This window comes from Erinaceus europaeus, chromosome 17, assembly GCF_950295315.1.
Source record: "Erinaceus europaeus chromosome 17, mEriEur2.1, whole genome shotgun sequence".
In the NCBI taxonomy this organism is placed as follows: Eukaryota; Metazoa; Chordata; class Mammalia; order Eulipotyphla; family Erinaceidae; genus Erinaceus; species Erinaceus europaeus.
Window position 1 is genome coordinate 72,386,138 of NC_080178.1, and position 27,042 is coordinate 72,413,179.

General features: G+C 44.8%; 1 protein-coding gene across 14 annotated transcripts in view; it reads right to left on the reverse strand.

The window, feature by feature from the left end:
- The window catches only part of NAV2 (neuron navigator 2), a 762,517-nt gene that overhangs the window by 174,069 nt on the left and 561,406 nt on the right, over window positions 1-27,042 (reverse strand). For 12 of the 14 annotated variants that reach the window (XR_009545656.1, XM_060177031.1, XM_060177026.1 and 9 more), the window contains 4 exons: window positions 25,157-26,258; window positions 19,311-19,423; window positions 13,654-13,762; window positions 10,506-10,895 (listed from right to left, as the gene is read on the reverse strand). Coding sequence is in view for 13 of the 14 variants with exons in the window: in XM_060177031.1 (XP_060033014.1) it covers window positions 10,506-10,895; window positions 13,654-13,762; window positions 19,311-19,423; window positions 25,157-26,258 (1,714 nt within the window). In the remaining variant the exon portion in view is untranslated. The remainder of the gene's footprint in view (window positions 1-10,505; window positions 10,896-13,653; window positions 13,763-19,310; window positions 19,424-25,156; window positions 26,259-27,042) is intronic. The other 2 variants (XM_060177025.1, XM_060177027.1) reach the window with 1 other exon arrangement.

Genomic DNA, 27,042 nt, shown 5'->3' on the forward strand with positions numbered 1-27,042 from the left:
CGTTGAGGCCTTGTGGCCATCAGGGACAAATGATATTGGTAGCCAGAGCCATCAATCTGCCAAAATGCCCATGTCAGATGACATCAGAGCTAAGCTATCACTTGTTTGGCAACACTTGGGGAAATTAATCCTGCCTCTCTGCACAATTCTCTGGGCTTGCAGGCACTATCTGGAGAGCTGCTTATGAAAACAGAGGTCACTATCTGCCTGGGATCTTTACCTCCAAGGAACATGTAAGGCAGCGGAATGCATTTACCATGTCCCTGGGTTCCTATACCACTAGGAAGTGTCAAGTGAGGATACACCGAGGGAGGCAAAGAGGGATGGAAGAGTGGAATCTGGCCTAGTCCCAGCTCCAGTGACAGACAACCTGTGAGCTTCTCAGGATTGTGGTTCATGCCAGAGCCACACTGTTCTTTCTAAGTGCACATGTGCCGAGAAAAGACTAGTGTGCTAGTGTGCTAGTGTGCTAGTGTGCTAGTGTGCTAGGGCCGGCTTGCACACAGCCTCACCGTCTGCTTCGCGCTTTTACATGACGGCTCAGCCACCCAACTAGTTTCCTTCCTTCCTTCCTTCCTTCCTTCCTTCCTTCCTTCCTTCCTTCCTTCCTTCCTTTCTTTCCTTCCTTCCTTTCTTTCTTCCTTCCTTTCTTCCTTTCTTTCTTTCTTTCTTTTTTTCCTTATTCATTATTCGATAGAGACAGAGAAAAATTGAGAGGGGAGGTGGAAATAGAGAGGGAAAGAGACAGACACCTGCAGCTCTACTTCACCACTCTTCAGGTGGGACCAGGGGCTTGAACCCGGGTCCTTGCACACTGTAATGTGTGTGCCACCACCTGGTCCCTGATTCAACCTTTCTAGTCCTAAGGGGGTGCCAGTCTGGTGGCTGGCTAACTGGCAACCTGAAATTCCAAAGCCTTGCAAGTCAGCCTGGAGAAACAATAGTTGCCCCTTTCAAATGCAGAGTTGCCTGACACACCTATTGGAACCTGCCATGTCCCGGTGTCTTTCAGGAGGGCCCTGCCTAACATCATTTATTTTGGCTCTGAAGTCCCTGCAGGGCATCTAGCTGCAAGGAGTACTTTGGTTTCCTCTCCTATCAGTAAGCCAGAACAATAGCCTGACAAGGTCACTTCAGGTCTGGCCTGAAAGGCCATGAGAAATACTGGCCAGATAAGAAGGAGCCTTTCATGCCATCAGCACCACCTTGTTTACTGACAGTGCTGCCTGTCATGTTCTGGGCCACCTCCAGCTTTCCTGACTCTCATGAAACATTACACCACGTTGGCTCTTCCCCCCTATGCTGTCAATATCCGGATCATGGGGACAGAGGTGGTCAGAGCTCTGAAATAATCAAGACTACAGGCAGGCTTGGTACAAGACGGTACAAGACTGGAGTGGGGAGACCATGTGGCTTACAGGGCTTCAATCCTGGATACAAACTCATTTAGAGGCAGGTGACCAACACAGCTCTACTGAAGGCCAGTTACAGCATCCATTCAACAAATATTGATGCGTCCTTTCTATGGGGCAGGTACCGGGCCAACCCAAGGAGTTATGGAAGCAGCTAGGACAGGTTTGACCTTAATCTTTTAGCACTTCAAACAGGCTTTGTTCTTTTATCATGATTAGTGCACTGAAGTAGTTTAAAGACTAGTTTGTATGTTCACCTTGTGTGAATACATACGTATACACATATATCTCATGCACTGCTGCACATACCCACACACATATCACTATGTAAACTCATCCCGGTGTGGTACTAATCTGTGCTGCTCTAAGTACTCCCAGTGCTGGAAGAGCCCAGAGGAAAGAGTTACTACCCTACTTGGTTAGAACCCAGGAAGGCCTCAAATATGAAGGCAGACAATAATGAAAGCCCACCCAGGCACAAGGTCTGATAATGTAAATGATGCAGGAAGCCTGACACACGTGCTAAGAATTAAATGTTGCTATTTCTCCCCCCCCCCCAATGAAGCCTAACCCCCATGAGATGTTAGCAGGTGGGGCACCTGGGGAATCATTAGGTTTGATAAGGCCACGTGGACAGGGCCCTTATGGTGGTGGAATAACTGTCCTTAGAAGAGGAAGGCACACTGGAGCCTCTCTCCACCACGTAAGGACACAACAAGAAGGCAGCCACTCTCAAGCCAGAAGGGGGCGTCCTCACCAGAACCTGACTGTGCTGACAGCTGGAGTGTGGTCTTCCAGAACGGAGAGAAAGAGTGTGCTGTCGAAGCTAGCAAGGCTATGGTGACTCGTACTAGCAGTCCAAGTTGACTGAGACACGCCCTGACATATTTATGGAGCTACAAATAACTCAGCAGGAAGGGCTCCCTCACTTCTAGCAGGCACCAGTACAGATATGGAACCTGCTAGGAACAATTCTGTCACTAACATGGAAGACTTCAGCCACAGAAGCACTATTACTGGAGACCAGCCTACTTCTCCCACCCTAGACTACTGGTCAGGCCGCAAGTAGAAAGAGTGTTAGTCTATTTCCCCTTGACTCTTTGGACAACCTAAGGAATGTTTCAAGCTTCCAAACCACAGTGTCACATCCTATGCTGGCCACTAGATGGGGCTATGCACTGCATCAAAAAAAAAAATCACGACCAGTGTATTTTCTCAAGGGTTCTGTAAGTGGAACCAGTGAATTCCACAGCTGGCAGCAGCAGCAAGTTATAGGGGTCCAAGGTCCGGTAGGGTAAGCATGGAGAAGGGTCATTCACAGAACAGTTCCTAAGTACCTACTTGCGCTAGTCTCTAAGCTTAGAGTATATCTGGAACATTCCAGACATTTTACCAGTGTTTTCCACACACTATTTCTAATTCTTAAAGGTTAAGAAATTATGTACTCAGCAGAGCCAGAATTCTGTTTGCCGCTGAAGACCACACTCTTTCCCCAGCAATATCTATCCGACTCCCTTCAACCTCTGCTCAGGGAAAATGATGGGCTCACACATGAGACTGGATGTGAAGCAAAGACCTGGAAGTGCAGAGCCAACTCTGACTAGAGGGGCTCCAGGGGCATCACTGAGGGGGTTATTTTTAGGATCAGTCAGATAGGCTTGAGGGGAGAAGGTTTTTCAGGGTGGAGGTGGATGACCCAAGGTAGTTTTGCAAATGGAAAGAGCCTGTGGCAAAGAATGGCTGACAGCCCAGAGCAGCAGCAAGCAGAGTGTGTGAGGGAAGAAGTAGCCAGAGGCCAAGTAGGGAGGGCTTGGAGGGGAAGGCCAGCAAGACCCTTCAACACTCAGTGAAAAAATTGAGATTTTTTTTTTCCTCCTCACAGGCAATGGGAAGTCATCAAAGCCTGTCAAGGCCACATAAGGTCTGGCCTGAAAGGCGCTAATTTTATTTTATTTCATTTTATTTTTTTTCCAGGGAGAGATGTCTAGCCATACTTTGGAAAATTACACAACTCTGTGCCTCCTTTGAAAAGAAAGAAATCATCTTTCCAAACATATGGATGCTAAGTCTGTCCTCGTAATTTTATTCTGTACCATATGGTACACTGATGGATTTACTTCATGGATCAAACTTAGTAAGAGGCATCTTCATCAGTTATTTTCATTTTTTCCCCACTAACTACAGCCAAAGCCCAATTTGTCAATCTAATATAAAGATGTAGTGAGGTCAGATGACAACACGTAAAATACTTAGACATACCTGGCACATACTAAGTATAACAGAAGAGTTGAATAATATACTCACGCACACATATACACACTCATACACAAGGGTAAAAAAATTTTTTTTTGTCACCAGGTAAACACCACAAAATAACAATGATAGTAAAAACCAACTGAAGCTACCAAATGATATATACTGGTGAACTGATCCAAAAGGGGGAATATACACACACATGTTCATTAAGACAAAGAACCAGAGACATCAAAACACAGCTGCTAAGCCAAGCTGAGATCCAGTGTTACTTAGAAAATAAATGTCATAGGTTTTCAGAAACCAAAATTTACTTCCTTATCAGGCTTTCTAAACTTGCTGCAGATTTTTACAAGAACTTTCCTCAAATAGCCTCCTTGCTGATTACATATTACTCATCCATCAAGGCTGTCCTCATTAAGCCAAACATCTGGATAAAAACTTAAATCATTTCTTTGTTTCCAAGTACCTAGATGTTTGAGGGTGATAAGACATCTAGACCCTGTCTGAAAGTTTATATCTTTATCAGATACTTGCCATTAATCAGATATGACCTCAAAGAGAAATCTAATAGTAGAAGATTAAAAACCCTATTAGATTGTGTTTCAAGGCTTAGGGCCGTTAAACGACATGCCTAAGGACAAAGCTTGCAAGTTGCAGGGCAGGGTATCTCAGTCTGTTTTCTTTCTGCTACTCATTTGCCTAGAAGAAACACTTATGTAGCTGATTCTAAAGATCAGAATAAATGGTGTGCCCTTTAATATCTACGACCTTGTTATGTTTATGAGAAGAGAAAAAGAGTACAAAAGATATTAAGTGTCTTATGCTGGACTTAGTATCATACTGCTAACGGCCTCTGCTAACGGCCTCAGAGAAGAAAGCTTGCATGCATTTCTAAAGGGTGAAGTCATACTTAATCAGTGTTCTAGAACATTATGATTAGAAGGAGTTTTAAAGGTCATCTGGGCTACCTCTCTTGATTTTGATGGTACATTTCTATACCAACAAGGAACAGGGTGGGGTAACACACCAGGCCTCCAGGCCTCTCCGGTTTCAATAATTGGGTGGTTTGCTTACATTTCTACATTTTATCTACACTTGCTCCAAGCACTATCTCAGTTGCTAAAAAATGTAAGCTTTCTAAAGCAGGAGCTGAAATGTAAACATGTGTGCTTTTTAGCAGGGGAAAAGGCTTTGGTTTGAACAGCTACAGAAAACTAGGACTTTCTCACAGATTTCACTAACGTTCACCTTAAAGTGTGTCAATGTCTCCACCTGGTGGAAACTATCAATATTACAACAAAGTAAACAACAGTGGCCATCTGAGGATTGAAAAACTAACCAGTATCTCCTGAAAAACTAACCAGCAACTCCTCTCCTGGGGATATATCCAAAGGAATCAAACACTCCCATCCAAAAAAGATCTGTCTATACCTATGTTCATAGCAGCACAATTTGCAATAGCCAAAACCTGGAAGTAACCCAGATGTCCAACAACAGATGAGTGGCCGAGCAAGTTGAAATCTTGTCTTCTAGGATTTCACTGCCCAAGATGGCTTCAGAAACGACAGACAGAAAGTCCATACATCTCTATGTTTACACTTTTCTTATTTTTTATTTTTATTTTTTAACCAGAGCACTGTTCAGCTCTGGCTTATGGTGGTGCGGGGGATTGAACCTGGGACTTTGGAGCCTCAGGCATGTGAGTCTGTTTGCATAGCCAGTATGCTATCTATGTTTACACTTTTAATAAAATAAGTATCTCATCAGATGGAAATAAGCAAATTAATTCTGAGATAAACCTCATTAAGTACTCTGTTTCAATAAAGCAACAGAATGTGTGACTAGTGTGTGCAGTATGGTGGTTAAGAACAGGACTCTGGGGTGGAGGGTAGATCGCATAATGGTTATGGAATAGTTTGAGGAGAATGGATGTTAGTTCTTTTTGAAAGTCTTACAGAATTTTTTAGTAAAGCCATGTGAGTCTGGGCTTTTATTCTTGGGAAGACTGTCTATGACTGCTTCAATTTCTAAACTAGTGATTGGCTTCCTTAAGCTATCTACTTCTTCTTGGGCTAGACTTGGCAGGTGGTATGATTGTAGAAATGCATCCATTTCATCTAGGTTGTCCAGTTTATTTCCAAGACATGTTCATAATATTCACTCATGACTCTCCCCACCATTAGCTGTATCTTCATTTCTCTTGTTCTTGATTATTTTTATTACAGCTTTCTCTCTTTCTATTTTTGTGAGTCTAGCCAGTGGTTTATCTATCTTATTTATGCTTTCAAAGAACCAGCTCTTGTTTTCCTTCATCTTTTGGATCACCTTTCTGGATTCTATTTCATTGATTTCTGCTCTGATTTTGACTATTTCCTTTCTCCTGCTGACTTCTGGGTCTCTCTGTGGCCCCTTTTCTAGTTGACTCGGTTGTGATGTTAGGTGGCTCACTTGAGAGGGTTGCTGTTTGTTAATATGGGCCTGTACTGCTAACTTCCCTCTTAGGACAGTTTTTGCTGCATCCCAAAAGTCTGGTAGTTGGTATCTTCATTTTCAGTGCTCTCCAAGTAATTTTTAAGATCTTTGATTTCTTCAGTGACCCAGGTGTTATTCAGAAGTGTATTGTTCAGTCTCCATAGTCTGGGTGTATTTCTTTGTTTCTTTTTGTGACTGATTTCTAACCTTACAACCTCATGGTCAGAAAAGGTATTTTTTATGATTTCAATATATACATATTTATTAAGATTGTCTTTGTGTCCCAACACATGGTTGATCCTTGAAATTGTTGAAAAAATGTGTATTCTATTCTTTCTTTTTGGGGGGAGAGATTAAAGGTTCTGAATATATTTGTTAAGTTCATCTCATCTATGACTTCATATAAAACCTTTAATTCCTTGTTAATTTTTTGTACTGATGATCTTTCTCTTGCTGTGAGTGGTCTGTTGAGGTCTTCTGTGTTGCTGTCAATGTCTCCCTTAAAGTCAGCAAATATATAAAAATATATATTTATATTTTATTTTTATTTTTTTATTTTTGCCTTCAGGGTTATCACTGGGGCTCGGTGCCTGCACTACGAAGTCACTGCTCCTAGAGGCCATTTTTTCCCATTTTGTTGCCCTTGTTGTTTATTGTTTTGTTATTATTATTGCTGTCATTGCTGCTGTTGTTGTTGGATAGGACAGAGAGAAATCAAGAGAGGAGGGGAAGACTGAGAGGAGGAGAGAATGATAGATACCTGCAGACCTGCTTCACCACTTATGAAGTGATCCTCCTGCAGGTGGGGAGCTGGAGGCTCGAACCAGGATCCTTACACTGTTCTGCACTTTGTGCCATGTGCGCTTAACCCGCTGAGCTACCACCCGGCCCCAATATATATTGGGTGCACACATATTGGAAGTGTATGTATTGATAATAGTTATGTCTTCCTTTTGGACTGATTCTCTGGCCAATATGTGGTGGCCGTGTCTGTCTCTTTTCACCTTTTTTGCCTGAAAATCTAATTTATCTGATACTAGAACAGCTGTTCCTGCCCTTTTGTTTGCATTATTGGCTTGGTATACCTTGTTCCAACCTTATCACCCAGAGCTTCTGTCTGTCTGTTTTTTTTGGATGTGTGTTTCCTGGAGACACAGACTAGATGGGTCTTGCTATTTAATCCAGTCAGTCACTCTGAATCTTTTGGCTGGTGAATTTAAACCATTCACAGGGCGATTACTGATAAATGTGGTTTACTTATAGCCATTCTGGTTTTTGTTTTGAGATTGTTTATGTTCTTGTTGACTCTTATCCTGTTTGTTGTTTTGTGTGGATAGCTTTCTATAATGGTCTTGCCTACTATATATCTGTTTCCTATTTGTCTCTGTGCTACATTTTGTTTTGTGGTTATCACGAGAATTGTGTCTGCTGTTACTCCATTGCAATGCCTCTGGAAGTGCCCCTATTTCATTGTAACTAGAGCACTACTCTACCTGGCTTGAAACTAGGACCTTGGAGCCTTAGGCATGAAAATTCATTGACTAGAGTACATGTCTTGCCATGTCTGCAGCCTGGATTCAAGTCTCTGCACCTTATGTGAGCTTCCATGGCACTAGGGGGAAGCTCTGGCATTCAACGTCTCTCCTCTTTCTGTCTTTATATGAATGAAAAAGTGGCTCAGGAGCAGTAAAATAGTCTATGTGTGAAGTCTGGGCTCCACACACACTAAAGAGCATTTAAAATAAAATAGTGAATCTTGGAGTTCCTGGTCACTATAGTCATGAAAATGGGTGGTATGATTATAGGAAAGAGAGAAATTGAGAGTAGGGGAGAAGATAGAGAGGGAGAAAGAGAAAGACAACGGCAAACCTGCTTCACCACCTGTGAAGCCACCCCCTCCCCCGCCCTGCCTGGCCCATGCCCACTTTTTATTATTTGTAATTTTGCTTACTGTTAGAGGAGGAAAAGATTTTGGGGACTTTCTGGGCAAGTCAGGTTAACACATAAAAGAATTGCAGGCAACAATAACAACAATAATGATAAACAACAAGGGCAACAAAAGGGCAAAAAAAATGGCCTCCAGGAGCAGTGGATTCGTAGTGCAGGCACCAAGTTCCAGCAATAACCCTGGAGGCAAAAAAAAAAATTGCAGGTGAATCTCACCTCCCCAGATCCCTGCCCCACTAGGGAAAGAGAAAGACAGGTCGGGAGTATGGACTGACCCACCAACAACCATATTCAGCGGAGAAGCAATTACAGAAGCCAGACCTTCCACCTTCTGTACCCCACAGTGATGCTGGGTCCATACTCCCAGAGGGATAAAGAATAGGAAAGCTCTCAGGGGAGGGGACTGGATATGTAGCTTTGGGGGTGAGTACTGTATGGAAAAGTACCCCTTTTATCCTATAGTCTTGTCAATATTTCCATTTTAGAATTGCAGACAAATGAAATAAATAAGCACCTTTAGCTTACACAGCAACCTGGGTATGGATCTAAAAAGGAAAAAAAGAAACCAAGCCTTGAGCTACACAGTGCCACAGTATGGCTTAGACGTCATCTGGGCATGCTCCTCAACTCCACATGTAAACAGATGGACAAACAGGGAGGTTTGGCTCACCTACTGGTCCCCACGCTCATTAATTTAGCATGCTTACAAACTCCTAATATGTACCACACACTGGGGATTCACTGGTGAACAACCACACAATGTCCCTGGCATTGCCAACAGTTCTTAGAAGCAGGACAGGGACAGGGAGATCGTAAATATAAACACACTATCAAGAGAATTTCAAATAATGGTATGCTTTCAAAAGAGTTTAAGACACGGTGATGGGGAGAGAGTAAGAATGGTGGCTAGGTGGCCTGGAGTTGGCACACCTGACAGAGCACACATGCTACACTCTTCAAAGACTCAGGTTCAGGCCCTCTCTACTCCTCAGTAGGGAGTACTCTTTCCAGCAGGGGAAGCTTCACGGGTGGTGGAACAGTGCTGCAGGTATTTCTCTCACTCCCTCTCCTCCTCCCTCTCTCAATTTCTTGGAATCTCTACCTAAAGAAATGAAGAAAGAGAGAAAGGAAGACAAAACACAGGGCTGGGCAGTGGTGCAAAGATCTGGGTTTGAGCGCTGCTCCTACCTGCAGGGAGGTCTGCAGATGTCTATCTTTCTCTCTCCCTCTCTACCTCCCCTTCCCTCTCAATCTTTTTCTGTCCTGTCAAATAAAAATAAAGTAGAAAGAAAAAAAAAAAAAAGGAAAAAAAATGGCTGCCAGGAGTCGCGGATTTGCAGTATCAGCCCAGTGCCCCCACGATAACCCTACAGGCAATATAAATCAATAAATAATAAATAATAAATAAACAAATGAATGATGGTCGGGGAAAATGGATGGATCAGGGAGGACACCTCCAAAGAAGTGTCCATGGACCAATGAGAAAGGTCCCACCATGTAAAGATATGGAGAATAAAATTCAAGGATGAAGCTGAAAAATCATTGCAGAGGTTGTTAGTAGCTGCAAAAGAAGCAAATCAGATGGAGAAAAGGAGCCCTGCCCCACGAGGGACAGACAGAGACAGACTGGGGAGATCGGTCCACCTCCAATACCCATGCCCAGTGGATAAGCAGTTACAGAAGCCAGGACTCCCACCTTCTGTACCCCAAAATTATTTTGGTCCATACCCCTAGCTGGGGAGAAATGAGGATGGAAGATAACCAGAAGGCTCTGAATTCTAATTCCTTCAGGACCTGGAGAGAGAAGAGGATAAAAGAAAGGACATTTGGAAGTAAGTAATAGGTGTAGGTGTGACTTGGAAAGGAAGAGAAAATGGGACCATGGAAAAAGATGGGCAAATATACCTACATATAGACAGATAGTTCTAGAAATAATAGTCAACCCATATCTGTGACCTTGGGAAAACTGCTGTAGCTTCCTGTGGAGGGAATGGGGATACAGAACTCTGGTGGTGGGAATGGTGCAGAATTATACCCATTATCTTATAATTTTGTAAATAAATATTAAGTCACTAAAAAAAGAAAGAGAAATCAGGAGCTCTAAGAGGCAGGTAAGATGTGGTCCCCAAGGACGAGGCAGATCATCGAAGAGTCTGTATTCCATCCTAAGTGCAAAGTTTGTTTCACGAGAATGACACAGTTAAGACTTGCTTTCAAATGTTGTTCTAGATGCCCATGGATCTTGAGACAGCTGCCCAATCAGTCAGTGGCGAAGCCTGGCCTACGGGTCAGGCCTTGCTATTTTCAGGCCAGCAGCATGAACAGACACACCACAGAGCCTCGAACAAGAACAAGAACAATAGGAGCCAAAGTGCCCAGAGCTTCTCCTGAGAGCTTAGGGGGAAGCCCGGCGCTTACCCGCTTGTGATGTCATCGGTCCGGATGTTCTTGCTCAGGACATCACCGTCACTCATGTAGCCCGGGGCATCCATGCTAATGCCTTCCAGGTCCATCTCATCTCCTGCCTTGTCAGAGACGTCCACGTGGCAGACACTGTTGCCCCGGGATGCCAGTTGCCTCCTGAGAGGGGCAGAGTACACGTAGCGGCCCGACTCGGTGTTGATGAACCGGCTGGCGTTGGCTCGAGGGGGGTACCCGTTGCCCATTGAGGGTGCATCCCCTGCTTGGAGCCGCGGACTGGACTGGCCAAGTCTCCAGGACAGAGGGGTGGGCCTTCCCGTCAGGCTGAGGATACTGCGCCCACTAATCTCCGTGGTGACATTGGTGTCAAACGTGGTTTCCAATGTGCTAAAACCATAAAAGCAGCCTTGGGTTAGACCTTCATGCACCTGCCTCCCTTTGCGGTTTATGTGTTCTTTAATTCTGCAGTTATGATCTATTTCTCTTAGATAAAACAGAATCAAACAATAGGGACTGGCATACCACCTGATGTATTTCCTCTGTTAAAGAAAGAAACTCTGGTCAAACATAAATCAGCACTAGAACTGTAGTACAACATGCTGAGTGCAGCTAAAGCTCTCTGAGATATACTGTAGCATTATTACAGAGCACATTCCAAGGGCCAGACAGCGGCACACCTGGCAGAGTGCACGGAGTAGTGTGCAAGGACTCTGGTTTAAGCCCCTGGTCTCTACCTGCAGGGATGGGGGTGCAGCTTCATGGGTGGTGAAGCAGTGTTGTGGGTGTTTCTCTTTCTCTCCCCTTCTTTATCTGTCCCTTCCTCATTTTTTTTTCCTCCGGAGTTATCTCTGGGGCTTGTGCCTGCACTATGAATGCACTGCTCCTGGTGGCCATCTTGTCTTCATTCTTTTTATTGTTGCTGCTGCTGCTGCTGGATAGGACAGAGAGAAATGGAGAGAGGAGGGGAAGACAGAGAGGGGGGAAGAAAGACAGACACCTGCAGACCTGCTTCACCGCTTGTGAAGTGACCTTCCTGTGGGTGGGGATCCGGGGGCTTGAACTGGGATTCTTGCACCGGTCCTTGAGCTTCACACCATGTGCACTTAACCCAGTGCGTTACCACCCAGCCCACTTCTCCCTTCCTTTTAATTTCTTGCTATATCCAAAATAAGAAAGTGGATAAATAAAATACAAAATTCAAGTAAGTAAATTCTAAGTGTTCTTACAATAGGGTGACCATTTATCCTTTTCTTTCCATAATAATTGTAAAAAAATGATCTGAAAAAACAGAAGAAAGATAAAATGGGTCTGTCTTGGTGCATGATGATGGAAAAGGACCGAAGTTGGGGTGAGAGTGTCCTGCAGACACCTACTGCTGGAGAAAAGAAACTGTAACCATATCAACAACATACTAGCCACTAGCCCCTCCCCCAACAAAGTGACAGGAAAAGAAAAGGAGGGTGTTGGCAGGACTGACTGTAGTGACAACTGACACAGCACATGCCAAGGAAGCCATCATCATGCCGCCTTGAACTCCTACCGTGGTGTACGCCAGTCACTTCTCACTAGAGATGGAAAGGCAAGAGGCAGCACTTTTGCATGGGATTCGGAGAAGCCAGGTGACACCTGCCCCCCAACATAGCACTAGACATATCAGTTGCTTAATTAAATTATCTCAACTATTGGAAACTTCCTCAAAACCAGAAAAAGAAGCGAACATACTGATCTGGGGACACAGAGCACTGAGGTGTCACCTGGCTGATTACTCCAGAAAGCAGCTCTGTGGGCCTTCTTGCTTACAGACAGGAAGTGCCCACCCACTATGGAGCGCGGCTCTCTCCTGGCTGAGGGGGTGTGGGGAAGCAAGCCCTGATTCTTTCATTCTCTAAGGTCCATTTCCCCAGACCTTTGTTTCTCCTCCACTCTGTCCAGTGTTACAACTAAATTTTGGGAGCCCAAAGTCAGTAGAAGGTTGCAAATGTCTGGGTCTGAGGTAGTTGATTAGTAGAATGATGTGAGTCCAAATGATGATATCAGATGTACTGAGACTAAGGTCATCCTTGACCATTGGGACATCTTCTTCAAGGGACATAGTCTCTCTGGTCCTGTGGGGTGCATAAGCGATCCAAGAGATGCCAAAGAAACCAACCCTCCTCCCTTGCCACATTTACCATACTAGTTCTAGTCAAGAAATCCACCAGACAATGTTATAGCACAACTCATCCCACAGCCAGAGGGACCAGCTTCTGGCTCTACACCCACCAAATACCCAAAGATTTCAGTGAGCACCGCAGCACACACCTCCAGAAGAACTGCCAACAGGTCAGTGCCTCAGCTGTTTTTGTCTCTCTCCAGTCCTGCAAGCAGTCTTACTTTTCAAGGTTCAGCTCCAGTTTCATTTGAGATAGAACTCACAGTGGTTACCCCAACCCACCAAAACTGCTGGCAGTGGGGAGCCCTGTGGTCTTCTGGCTATATCCATATATCAAAAGAGCTTGAAACTGGAGAAGCAAAGGAGACTCCCTGGGCTTTCAGTAGGGGGTAACTAGGGCTTTGCCGCCATTATCAAAGCCAAACACCAAGTACAAAACTGGGCCAAAAGTGGGAAGGGTGTACGGGGTTGTATCCTCCTCCGCTTATTGCTCAACAATGAAAACAGCCTGATAAATGTTCCCAACATAACCCGACATGTCATCCCACTAAACTATGGCTTTAATGTGATCAGAGGTTATTTTTTTTATAGATATTATTTCTCTACGTGTTTCACACACATGCGTGACTAACAACATTACAGTGTACCAGAAGACTGGGTAGGAATTCAAGTTATTCACTTTATCACGCAGGTCAAATTTAGTTCACCTGCTGACTTCAACAACACAATACGATTTTAGAAAAATGCATGTAAAGTGGAAACTAGATGAGTTGCTCTGTGATATTCTGCCGAAGGGATCAGTGACCTTCTGCTTTGAGGAGGGATCTGTGCTTGCTACTTTTTGGCCCTTACACTCCTGCAGGTTGCAAAAACACTCTGTGAATTCTGCCACATGTGAGATCAAGGTCGTTCATTCCAAACCATGTTCCTAGTGGCACGACAAGCAGCTACACCTAATTTACTAGGTGGCACAGTAATTCAGGCTGTAGGTACCTGTGTGTGACCTGAGTTCCCCGTAGACTGGACATGGTCTCCTCCAGGTTTTGCCGCAGATCAGCGATGTTCTTCACTGTCCGTAGTCTCCGGGCTTCTGGATCTTCTGCTGAACAGAAGAATTAAGGCATTTTTTAATACTCTGACAGACTGTGAGTTGATGGGACTAGTGATTGTGTTTGTGAGTGCCTAGCTCACCACGGGTACTTAGGAAGAACCTGGGGATGAATGGATGTATGAATGAAAGAATAGGTGGATGGATGATGGATGGATGATGCCCAAAGGAAGGTGTTAAATTCAAGAGAAAAGTCTTCCTTTTCCCTCCAGCTCTTTCCTGAAATCAGTGGAGTACAGTTTTGGGGAGAAGCAAAACACAAAGACATTTTAACACTGTCTCCCATGAAGACACACAGGGCGGGCCTGACGGTCTCCCGGCAGTCTGGGAAGCAATCTGCTCACGCAACAGTGGAGGAGACACTTTATTGTCTTACCTACTGGTGACAGTCTACCAGTTCTACTTTACAAGTGGGATTTTCAGTGGGTAAGAGACATGTGCTTATTAGTCATCACTATTTCTACAGACAGAGCTTTGTCTATTTGTTAGACTTACTATATACCATGTCCAGTTCTAGCTCCTTAACTCAGTGATGGATGGTGGGGAAGGCCGTCTCTCCTTAAGGTCCTACGGCTCTATAGTAAGGAGAATGACAATGCCAACCTCACAGGGGGTTTGTAGGGCCTGGAGACTCCCGCTAAGGCACAGTCCTACTACAAATACTCTCTCATGCCAGCTGGAGTCATCAAAAAGCAGCAGGGCTTCTCTGGTCCTTTGGAGGATGACTTCCTTCCATTCTTTGGGAAAGACTTACCAACAGAGGTCAAGCTGATACTAATTTTCTGGGAGAACAGCACTACACAGAAAGTAGAAAGACCTGTCTCCCAGGGGAGTCTTTATTCTCTTGTTTGGGCTTATCAGGGGTAGGTAAGGAGATGATCCTGGTTAAAGGAACCTTTTCCCTGGAAGTAATTTCAGGAGGAGCTAAGATGACTGAAGGAGCCACAGTCAAGGGTCTTTAAAAGCCCATGACAGGGGCCAGGTGGTAGTGCAGCGGGTTAAGTGCACGTGGCACCAAGCGCAAGGACCGGTGTAAGGATCCTGGTTCGAGCCCCTGGCTCCTCACCTGCAGGGGAGTCACCTCACAGGCAATGAAGCAGGTCTGCAGGTGTCTATCTTTCTCTCCCCCTCTCTGTCTTCCCCTCCTCTCTCCATTTCTCTGTCCTATCCAACAACAACAACATCAATAATAACTACAACAACAATAAAAAGGGCAACAAAAAAGGGAAGAAAAAAAGAAACTCAACAAGAAAACAGTGTATTCTGACAAAGAAAAAAAAAAAAGACCATGGCTATTGCTAGTGTTGAACAACATTTAAAATAAAAATCTCCACAGTTCATGTGAGTCCCAGAAAGTGGAATTTACATTTGATATTAGGTTGGACTTTCAGTAAGAGTCCTTAACAAGATAAGGAGGGAACTAAGAAATGCTATACGACTAAAGTTTTCATTGAGATTGAAAAAAAGTAAAAAAAAAAAAAAAAGAAGATGCCCTTAGGTGGCTATTGACACAGTGGTAGCTGGGGGCTAGATAAAATGATATGCGAATTTATGAAGGAAAGTTGCCAGAGTAAACTCTGTGCTTGAAAATACAAGTGTTTCCAATTTCCTCTCCATTCTTTTTTTTTAAATCTTTTTATTTTATTTTATTTACTATTGGATAGAGACAGAGAGAAATTGAGAGGAGAGGGGGAGGTAGGGAGGGAGAGAAACGGAGAGACACCTGCAGCCCTGCTTCACCACTTGTGAAGCTTTCCCCCTGCAAGTGGGGACCAGGGCTTGAACCTGGGTCCTTGTGCACTGTAATGTGTGCACTTAACCAGGTGCGCCACTACCTGGCCCCTTCTCTCCATTCTTAACCAAGAGAAATTTTGGAGGCATTTTTCTCTTATCTGAAAAGTGGTTAAACTTGCATTTCCCACCCAATTCCCTAATTCTTTAAAATGCACACCTGCATGTATGTGTTTTTCAAATGAAAGTAGTGATGAATGTCTGCTTTACCTTCCCCTAATGGCCCTGGAGGAATGTAATTGCATCTATATCCTAGGCTATCAATTAAACCGCTTTGACTGCCAGTTGGGCCATGTTTTTCCTTTCTTTTGGGCCATGTTTTATCTATGTGAGGCTGCCAAAAAGGCACTGATCTTTTGGACAGCTCTAGGTCCTGCAGTGAACGTTTATTATGAAGCTAAATCTGGGGACAAGTGCTCAGATTACTTTCATTACTTAAAATAATCAGACACAGTAGTGCCATGGTCACATTTATCTGCCTATGTCTCTTATGACATGTTTGCCTTGCTATCTTTCAAGAATGCAAAGATGGGATGGTGTTTCATTTCTATGACTGTAAACCCACCTGTAGATGCCCAAGAAGTAGTTACCATTCAAAGGGAGTTTTAGCTGGTATGAAAGTATAGCAGAAAGAGAAGGAACTTTGCACTCTGGTAAAAGTGTGAATCATGGCACTGCTGCTCACCTGACCTTGGGCAAGTCACCTATTTTCTCCAGATATCATCAGAAACCCTAGGGAAGCACTAGGGAGTCAGATGAGATGACACATCTATAATATACTCAGCACAAGTGAGGGCTTGTGGAATTTGATGTTCTGGTTTTCCTCTGGGGGCTCCCCTGAGAATTGTTTGCTCCTTTCACAGCCTGCCCTATCTGTATACAACAGATCTCAAGAGCAGAGTAGAGACACCTACCAGGACTCTACTTGTTTTGCTTGGGTTATTACACTATGAGCTTCCAATCCTCCCTCTATGGAAGACAGTCTTATAAGATATGTTCATCAGCTCACAATCTAAGCAAAAATAAAACACGATCAAGTTCCAGTGGGAATGCTAGGACTTTTAGCTCATATACAAAGATACGTAAAAACCAAATAAGCTATTTCATGTATACCTGTAGCTCTCTTGTCTCTGTCAAAGTGAGTCCTCTCTGAGGTTCTCCAAGAACAATATAGTCTGACCATGTCTGGCTGAGTCTGGAGGATGCCAGAGCATTGCAAAAGGGATATGAAGGAACCTAGTGGTTTTCCTTGGCAGAAGGAATCTTAAGGGACATGCTGCTACTTGGAAGAGAATGGAAATTGTCTATGGGCTTCAAGAGGCTGGGCTAAATCCAGGGACTAGAAATGTAAGAGTAAAGAACCCCTTTACCAGTGGAAATCAATAATAAGTTGAAAGACTCCCTTAGGAAGGAGTAATCTTCCTATCACAAGAAGCAATCAGAGTTTGAAATACTGTGCATTTTTTAGCAACTGAAGAAATTCATAGACTTGATAGCAAGTAGGGTTGTGTGTCTTAACCGTGACACTATGTAAAGTGCCATGGGGGAAAAAAAAATTCAGTCTTCCAAAAGCCAGTGGAGAAATTAAGCAACGGATCAAACAGACTCATAAATGTCCCCTTCTAAATATATCCACCATTTGTTGTCATTTTAAGAAATTGGCCAGCAGATGAAGAGGTGGTCCAATATTGGACTTCTGAATGTGAGGTCCAGAGTTTGATCCCTGGCATCATAGATACCAGAGTGATGCTCTGATTTACTCTTTCTCTCATAAAAATAAAAAAAAACAAAACAAAGAAAAACCTTTGGGGAAGAATGAGACATCAGCTGTGGATAAGTTAGATTCAACCGCAAGCTTTCATGGGCATCTCTATAAAATAATTCATACATAAATTACACCTGAGTTCTACCACTTAAACGTTAATACAGATCTAATAAAGAAAGTTTTACTAATGTCTTCCAGGAAGCCAGTGTAGAAGATACAGCAAAGGACTTGTAAACATGAAGTCCTGAGTTCAAGTCCCAGAACCGCATATGTGGAGTGATATTCTCTCTGCAGAAGAGAGTGGCTGCACAATTCTGTTTCTCAAATCAACTCAGGCTGCCTGAGCTCTTACTTGGCTTTATATTCCTGGTGAAGAGGAGACATGGATAGAAAAAGAAAAAAAAAAAACAACACTCTAAGATCACAGATTGCAATCTGCCACTAAAATTTATGTGTTACGTGGAATGTTCTATGGCTGCTGCTTTTGCTTTTTCAAATATGAATCTGGCTGAATCCTCTCTTACTCCCCAGGGCACACATGTGATCCATGCAGGGCACTGAAGCCCCACCCTGGGTCTTGTGCTGTGTGCAGGGAAGGACACAATCTGAATGCGTGTGGAGACCCGGATACCCTTCTTCTCATAACATGCCTGTTCCTACACTATTCACGTGCCTCTGTGTGTGTATGTGTGTGTGTGTGTGTGTGTGTGTGTGTGTGTGTGTGAGAGAGAGAGAGAGAGAGAGGGAGCTACAAGTCTTAGAGAGAAGGAAAGATAAAATCAATCCCAAATGTGGGTCCTGAGCTACATAGCAAGATGGATCACTTTATAAATGACTTAAAAACTTTCTGTGGCGTCACTGTGCCCAGCCAGTAGTGTCAGAAGTAGTTCAATCTCTTAAGACCCTCTGGAATTAATACCTAGAGCTAATGATGAGACGGGTAAAATCAATCGTACAGGTTACAGTCCAATTCCCTCAGCTCTATTGTGGCCAGTGAAATGGTGTGTTCATGGTCACTGAGACTCAGGAATGAATTAGAAGGGTTTCCACTTTTAACCCAACTCTGGAAGTGGTTAAAATCTCAAAAGACTATCACACCCACTGCTAACTATGTGGCAAACCATTCACTTCCATGATTACAAATTATTAGAATAGAGGCATAGAGTTAGAGACAGGCAAAGAGAAATGGAGACAGTGCTAACTTGGAAAGCACTGCAGTAGGGAATTCAATGCAGATGCTAGCTTTTCTTCTTTAAAGTAAGGATAGAAGAACAATATCAACACAGAGATAACTATGTTTTATATAATGCTTCTTTCATCATCAACTTGTTCTCTTTTTCTTTTAAAAATTTATGTATTTATCATCTAATAGAGACAGAGAAAAAATGAGAGAGGTGAGGGAGAGAGAGAAAGAGAGAGAGACCTGCAGCTTTGCTTCACCAATCGTGAAGTTTCCCCCTGTAGGTGGGGATCAGGAGCTTGAACCTGGATCCTTGCACACTATAGTCTGTGCACTTAACCAGGTGCACTACCATCTGGCCTTTCTCCCTCTAAAAGAATCCCACTGGAATCTTCTTTCTAACTAATGGAAGATGCTATCAATATATTTCAATTGGTGTTCCTATATAGGAAAAAAATTCAAAAATTTTTGAGTTTGAATTCCTGCTGTGATGCAATTTTACTTAAAGAATAATGAGGTTCAGAGTTAAGTAACAAAATAGCTCAGATTCCCTAAGTGAATGAAGTGGAATCTATCTTAAAGTAGGATTTGCCGCAGGTAAGGAAGTTATATACACATTTGGTTAGGGCAAAGTAGACAGGAAGAAAGTGAGGACAGGGTAGAGAAGAGGGGAAATCATAAAAAATGCTTGTTCAGCTCAGCCAATGCCACAGAAAAGCAACTTCAAATCAAGTGGGTTCATTCCCTGCTAGCACGGGAGGACTCGTCACACCGAAAGACAGAGAATTTCAGGGCTCTGTACTCACCTGTGAGTTCTTCCAGAGCAGGCTGTCCACTCTTGGTGTAGTGGTTAGGCTCCATGCTCACACCCACTGAGCCAGATTCGGCAGTAACATTCCCTTCGGTGTCTGTCTGAGACCTTCACACAAACACAAGCAGATGGTAACTACTACATCTGGACAAAAGTGGGCTGACCACAGTACCCGCTATCACCACCTCCAGTCAAATGCCTTAGATCAGAGTAGACCAGCAGACAGAGGCTAAATAACTCATTAGCACATGTGGAGCAATGTCCTAGAAACAGAGAGAGCCACCAAACTGTGAGAGATCATCTCCAAATCCCCATGGGGAGCTAAGTTGGGACAGAAAAATGCTCAAGATACAACAACAAGGGCAACAAAGGGGAGAAATGGCCTCCAGGAGCAATGGATTCATGGTGCAGGCACTGAGCCCCAGCAATAACCCTGGAGGAAAAAAAAAGAAAAAAGAAAAATGCTCATGAGTACTGGGTCATATGGATCACTTAACCTATGCCAGAGAGAGACTTCTAAGCAACCAACAGCACCAGCAAGTCAGGCACAAAGATGACTCCATTGACAGGCCCTGGGAGCCTCGACGACGACGTGACTCTTTATGAAAAGGTGACTGACTGGCAGCCAGTCGGGAGAGGGTGCCAAGCAGGTGTGTTTGCCCTCCAGCTCCCTGACTCAGAGCTCAGATCTTCTGACATGAAAGGTCTCATTGATCATTATGTCAACACTTGACTGAAAGCTGTACTTCCCCAAACCTTCTCTGTGCCCTTATTTGTCAAGCAGATTGAAACAACTTTTCATGCAATGTTTTATTGCCACAACTACCTCCACTCGTTTGGGCCTGACATGTAAAGGCACAATTGCGCTGTGAGAAATCACTCTGGGTAGAACACTACTAGTGTTCTAATTCACTAGTATCCCTAGAGAATTCAACCCCATTCTACTAGTGGGAGGGCATGGGGGCATATGAATTATCTCACATACTGGAAGTGAGCAAATAACTTTCCAGTCATCCATTTGCTCTTCCCTCTGCCCTCCTACTAAAGCCACCAGTTCCCAGTTCCTGACATCTCGACTCCTGGAGGACTTTCATGCTTCCAAGCTCTTCTCCACCCCCTGGCCAGGGTCCAAGCCTTCTTCACCTCCTCCTAGGTCCCAGAAGCATTGTGTCTACACATCCACTACCTCTGGCCTGGAGGCTGCAAAATGGCCATCAGATGCAAGGGGCACAATATTGGAAAGCTTCTGAATTGTTTTCAACGTTGAAAAATGGCAAGATTACACAAGACATACCTGGCAAGTGCAGCAAGTCTGAGCTGTACATCTCACAGGGTGCCATGTACCAGTGCTGAGTGGGAGCTGCCCCTGCTGCCACAGCCCCCCTCACCCTGACCCACTTGTTTGTTACCTTTCAGGGGCCCAACCAGGCACCTGAGTCTGTGACCTCTGCTCTCGACCGATCTTTCTGTTGCTGTAATAATCATTATCACTCTCTGACCAAAGACTTCCAAAGATTTCCCCCTGCCCACAGAATAAGCTCTAAACTCCCCAGGGTGTCAGGAAGGGCCCTTTATCCTGGCATTCTCCCTCCCTTTATTGCCAGCCCCATCTCCCACCATGCTCACCTTTTATACACAGCCCTGCCCTTTGCCCCACCCACCCACGGTTTCTTTCTACCCCCAGATCATCCCATGCTCTTGCCAGGCTTTTGTATTTATTGTGACTTTCTCCTGTCTCGGCTCACTTCCAATACACCTTGAAGCTGCAGTTCCCATGTCATCTTGACCTAGAGAACTTCCCAGACTCTCCACCAGCTGATGGTACCAGCTCCTAGCTCCTCTGTTTCCACAGCTCTCCTGCTTTGCCTGATGCCTACTTATCGGTATGTGCTCTTATTAGAAATCTCTTCTCAACTAGAATGAGAGCTCTACGAGGGGCTTATTTGATGTGAGCACATGAGAACATGATCTGCTCAAGTCCATTTGCTGTAACTGGCACTCAGGCAGGTGTGTAGTTGGAGTGCATGAGATGTCTCTAAGTCTCGGGAGATGCTGAATACTGGGAGGATCAGGAAACCTGAGATCAGAACACTTAACTGGCTGCTGGTCTGCAGTGCACAGTTTCAGAGACATGCACATCTGAATAAGTCATGCCACCTCTGAACCCCAAGGCCCTCATCCATACAAGCAACCTCCCCTGTGTTCTATATGTGCTATGAATCAAAACCACTCAGTAAAGTGAATAAAGGAGACCAGTGATGCTTCTGAATTGACCAATATAATCTATTCTGAGTGCTTCACACTTGCAGCGGGGAAGGTTCAAGAGTGGCAAAGCAGTGCTCTTTCTCCTGACCTGTCTCCCCCACCCCTCTCGACTTCTCTCTGACTTTATCAAAAAGAAAAAGAAAACAAGGGTGACCAGGGATGGTGGATTTTCAGTGTAGGTACTGAGTCCCAGAATAACCCTTGTGGCAACTAAAAAATAAATATATATATATATATTCCTTTATTCTGTGTATGAAATCACCAATATGGAGAAGTTCTGTTGTGTGTGCGGACATTTAAAGTTATATACAGTGAGCCATAAAATCAAGAGAGAGAATTTGGAGCATAAAGGGAATCTAAGTAGCTTTTTCCAGACTCTCTTGAGTCTTGATCTAGTCCAGTCTCCTTACTTTAGAGATGAAGACAGGAGGCACTGAGAGAAGCAGAGTTCAGAGAGTTGATAGGATGTGGTGGTTAAGAGCCTGGTCTCTCTGGTTAAAGTCTGGTTAGAACACTAGTTCTTCTTTGGCTCCCATGTAGAGCAAGTTATCTAGCTAGTCTCCACTTCAGATTGTTTATCTACAGGATGAAGATTAAAGAAAAAAGACAGGTAACTACCGAAGGAAGAGTAGGAGTGGTTAGATGAGCTAAGCATGGAAATCCCACAGCTGGGTCTCTGCATACACCTGCCACCACACCCACCAGTGCTCCTGAGGCCAGATCCAGGACCACACAGGCAGGCCCAGGCTGACACAAACCCAGGATCTTGACTTCTGCCCCAGTGCTCTTGTCCACAGCTTTTTTCTCACTCACCTAATAAGGCAAGGCACCTCTGGGGACCAGTGACATCACACACGAAGGAGCAGGAATAGTAACATGGGGCTTAAGTAGTTTTCTCCTTCTTTCTATTTGTTAGATATTTATCAATATCTCTTAACCCCCTCTATGTCCTCACAGAAAAAAAAAGAGATTAAATGTCTTGTAATCTTTCCAATAATTACTGTAAAAAGTGAAAGAAAGAGAGGAAGGAAGGAAGGAAGGTAGGAAGGAAGGAAGGAAGGAAGGAAGGCAGAAAAGAGGGTGGGAGGGAGGAGAATGGCTAGTGATCGCACGCTGTCAAATTTATTCTGAAAATGCAAATCGAGGATCTGTCAATGGTAGCTTCAATGTGCATTTCCCCAAGACTAGTAGTGTTACTTGCATGGTAAGAATTTGTAGAGAGATTTTAAGTGACTTCCATGTCTCAGAGAACAATTGTATGAAGAGTTGTACAGAGTCACTATCTCAACCTTGTCCTCTCCTTAGGTCAGTAAACTAAGTAGCTGACTTGAGTTAAAAAACAAAAATGGGCCAGTTAGTGGCACACCCAGAAAAACATGTGTTACCAGGTTCAAGTCTTCATCCCCACCTGCAAGAGGGGGAAACTACATGAGTGGTGAAGCAGCGCTACGGGTATCTATCTCTATTTTCCCTTCCCTTTGAATTTCTGTCTGTATTCAAAATAAATAAAAAATTAAAATAAAAAATGTGGCTGCTTAATCAGTTACACAGTTAGGGTGAGGGCAGGTGAAATAGCTCACTTAGAGAGCGTGCTGCTTTGCCGCACTGAGCCACACCATACTGCCACACTGAAGCATGCTTTGGTGTTAATGGTATCTCTCTCTCTCTAGAACAAAGTTCAGGTGTGGCCCTTGATGAAAGGGAGGGTGAGCAGAAGGAAAGAGAAAAGAGGCAGGTGACGCCTGACAAGCCCTCACTGGATGGCTGCTGCCTGACTCTCCTCTGAAATGAGTCGGGCCAGAGCCTCATAGAATGTAACTCAGGAGGGTGAGGGAAAGAACCTAATTCTTTAGAGAGTTATATACACACAGGAAGCTGAAAGCACGGACACAAATCTATGCATATGAACAGGCATGCAAACACATGTGTGTCTGCATATATTTGCATCGACATGTGTGCACTTGAGTCCATGCTGACATGTGCTTGTACCCAAGGTGTATAGGTGAGTGTATACAGTTATCTATGTACTTAGGGTAACAACTGTGAAATATGCCTAGAACGTGGGATTCAACCACTAATTTCCTTTTGCTATTAGAGGTGTTATCACTCTACTGCATATGTTGCTAGCCCAGGGTGAAGCCGGCTACAGAGAGCAAAGCTCAGGGGCGTTCTCCTGCCTGAAGGGTGTGTGTCTCATTCCACAAAGGTGTCGTCAGGCTGAGTAACCAGAGGTTCTCACAGGACAGAGCCACACAGAGCAAGCCCCTCCCTCCACAGGTCTATCAGGGCTTGATGGACCTTCCATCTGAGGCAGGAGAGAGAGGGACAGAGGATGGAGTCAGACACAACACCTAGATGAGTCTCTCAATGCAGCATGTGCGCTTTTGTTCCTCCCTAACCTTTGTCTGACTCACCCTGTCAAAAACACTGGAAGGAAGCAGTGAATGAAACAGTGGAGATCTGGAAGTTCGAGGCAGATAGTTCCACGAGAATAAATCTGTTACTCAGCAGGTTGCATGCTAATATTGTTTTTTTTTTGGGGGGGTGGGGCTGGGGCGGATCCAGAGGTCATCAGGACTCCACCATTTTTTCAGACAGAAGGAGACGGTGGGGGGGGAGGGGGGCGAGACACCACAGCACGGAAGCTTCCCCAGTGCTGTAGCACTCTGCTCTGTGCTGTGCAGCAGAGGCTTGAACGTGTGAATGTGGATCACACACAAGCAGGCACCCTCCAAGTATTGCTGTCTCAATGGTCTTTTTTTTTTTTAATGTGTTCAGGATGTGTCTGATGTTGGGGTCTGTTGAGGGCTACCAGACCACTTTCCTTTTAATTACATTTAAAAAATATTTATTTATTTATTCTCTTTTGTTGTCCTTGTTGTTTTATTGTTGTAGTTATTGTTGTCATTGTTGGATAGGACAGAGAGAAATGGAGAGAGGAGGGGAAGACAGAGAGGGAGAGAGAAAGACACCTGTAGACCTGCTTTACCGCTTGTGAAGCAACTCCCCTGCAGGTGGGGAGCCCAGGACTGGAACTGGGATCCTTACATCAGTCCTTGAGCTTTGAGCCACCTGCACTTAATCCATTGCACTACCACCTGATTCCCCTTTTAATTACATTTTTATTTATTTATTATTGGATAGAAATAGAAATTGAGAGGGTAGGAGGAGGTAGAAAGAGAGAAGGAGAGACACCTGCAGCCCTGCTTCACCACTCGTGAAGCTCCCCCACCCCCACCACAAGTGAGGACTGAGAGCTTGAACCTGGGTCCTTTCACACTGTAATGTGTGCGCTTAACCAGATGTGCCACTGCCTGGCCCCTCCAGACTGCTTTCCTGCACCTGCTTATGCTTCTGGGAAGGCTTTGGGTTCCCATATGCCTTGTCAACTCCTATTCAGCCTGGGCTTAGAGTTTCCTTCACCTCCCTCTGTTCCCTCAAGTAGATGGCGTGCACCTCTATCGGGAGCAAACACACAGTGGAAATGCTTCTGGAGTTTGCCCTTAAAGGACCTTGAGTCTACCAGCGAGGGTCTTGAGCCCAGTGGCCCTGGATGGGCAGACAGGCAGCTCCTACCTGTACAGGAAGGGCGCAACCGTGGCAGTGTTTGGGTGGCTGTATTGCTGCTGGGGCTGAGGTAGCTGGACACTGGCGGTATTGCTTCCTGTAGTCTGGGTGGTCCCGATGGACCCACTGACAGTCTGGCTGCTGATGCTGTGGTTCAGGGTGGTGCCTGTGGGGCCTTTTCCTTCTGAGGATGCGAGGCTGGAGGAGGAACTAGAGTGTCTTCCGTCCAGCTGAGGCTTCTGCTGGGGGAGTCCCGAGCTTGGCTTCCCACTCCGGCTTCGTTCCCCTTCTTTGGAAGGGGCTGGGGCACTTGGGGACTTGGTGGGCATGCTCTTCATTCCTGGTTTTGGTATTCCACTGTGGGCCGGGGCTGTGGACTCCTTCTTGGCACTGTTGAGCTTCCCCCCTTTGGGGATGAAGCTGGCGATCTTGGAGGACTTTTTTGGCATCTCAGGCACTGCTGTCACACTAAGGTCTTCTCTCATCCCCTCTTTGAGGTCTGGCCTCTCTGTCACAGAGGCTCTCTTAGTGAGGTCTTTGTTTTTTTCCTTTTCCTTTTCCCGCTGCTGTTTCTCCTTTTCTTTCTCGTTGCCTTTTGGGGAATTCTTCTTGTTAGTCAGAGCTCGGCTAAAAGTTCTCTGAGCGATGCCCTTGAGGGCAATCTTGGGGCTGCTGGATGTGGGGCCTGGCATGGAGAGTGTCCGGCCACTGGCCTCCATCTCCTCGCTCTCCTCAAAGCTGGGCAGGATCTCTAGCCGCTCACAGCTCGTGTCCCGAGACCCCGGGCCCTCGCCAGCCTTGGACCCTCCTTTACTGTTGAAAAGTTTGAGTTTTTCCAGCATGGATTTCTGATTGTTGGGGGCTGGCTTCAGGGCTTCGGGGCTGGGCCTGGGGGCCTCAGGCACAGTCTGCTTGACCGACAGCATGGACGACGTGGCACTGTGCTTCACGCTGATGGATTTGCTGCGCCAGGGCTTGGTGGCCGAGCCAGGCTGGGGGATGGCTGAGGAGATGCCACAGTTGCTAGGGGTGGAGCCACTGCTGCTCTCCAGAGAGGCAGGTGCATTCTCACTCATTCCGGGGTGGGAGGAGGCTGGGCTTGCCAATGGCTCTGCAGAGACAGAGGAGAGAAGAAAATCTGAGTTACATCTACAGCCCTTCACTGAAGGTGAAGAAGAGCTGGTAAGATTACACACTGCTAATCTCTCCATGTCCAAAGGCCATAAGGTTCCAAACCAACTTCCTGCACTAGCTGTCACTGGCGTTCCTCATGCTCGCCAGCACCTACAGTTCAGTGTCTGCTGAGTAAATGCATCCTGACCTGAGCATCAATGTGCACAAAACACAATCAAGCAAATATATATATATATATACCAAAACCCACATCACAATGGCGGCGGTACTGAAAGATGTAGAAAGGGGCTGGCTGGTGGTGCACCTGGTTGAGCACACATGTTATAATGTGCAAGGAACCAGGTTCAAGCCCCTGGTTCCCACCTGCAGGGGGAGTGTTGCAGTGTTGTAGGTATCTCTCTCTCTCTCTCTCTGCCTCCTTTTTCCCTCTTGATTTCTGGCTGTCTACATCCAATACATAAAGATAATAAAAAAAAATAAATAAAAAAGAAAGATGCAGAAAAAAAATCTGTTATCTTGTATACAACTTACAATCTCATTTCCAAGTTATGCAATATTATCCAACTTTAAGTAAACAATGAAGTAGAACAAACATTAAAGTAGAATGGACCCAAAAAAAAAGGCAGAAGAGAAACCAAGTAAAATCTTTAGAGAAAAAGAATTACACACAAAAGTTGCTAAATCCTGTCAAATATAAAGTCTTCCTGCCCTGACACTTTTAAAGAGTTATAAGCATGATTCACGGTGAACTTTTTAACAAG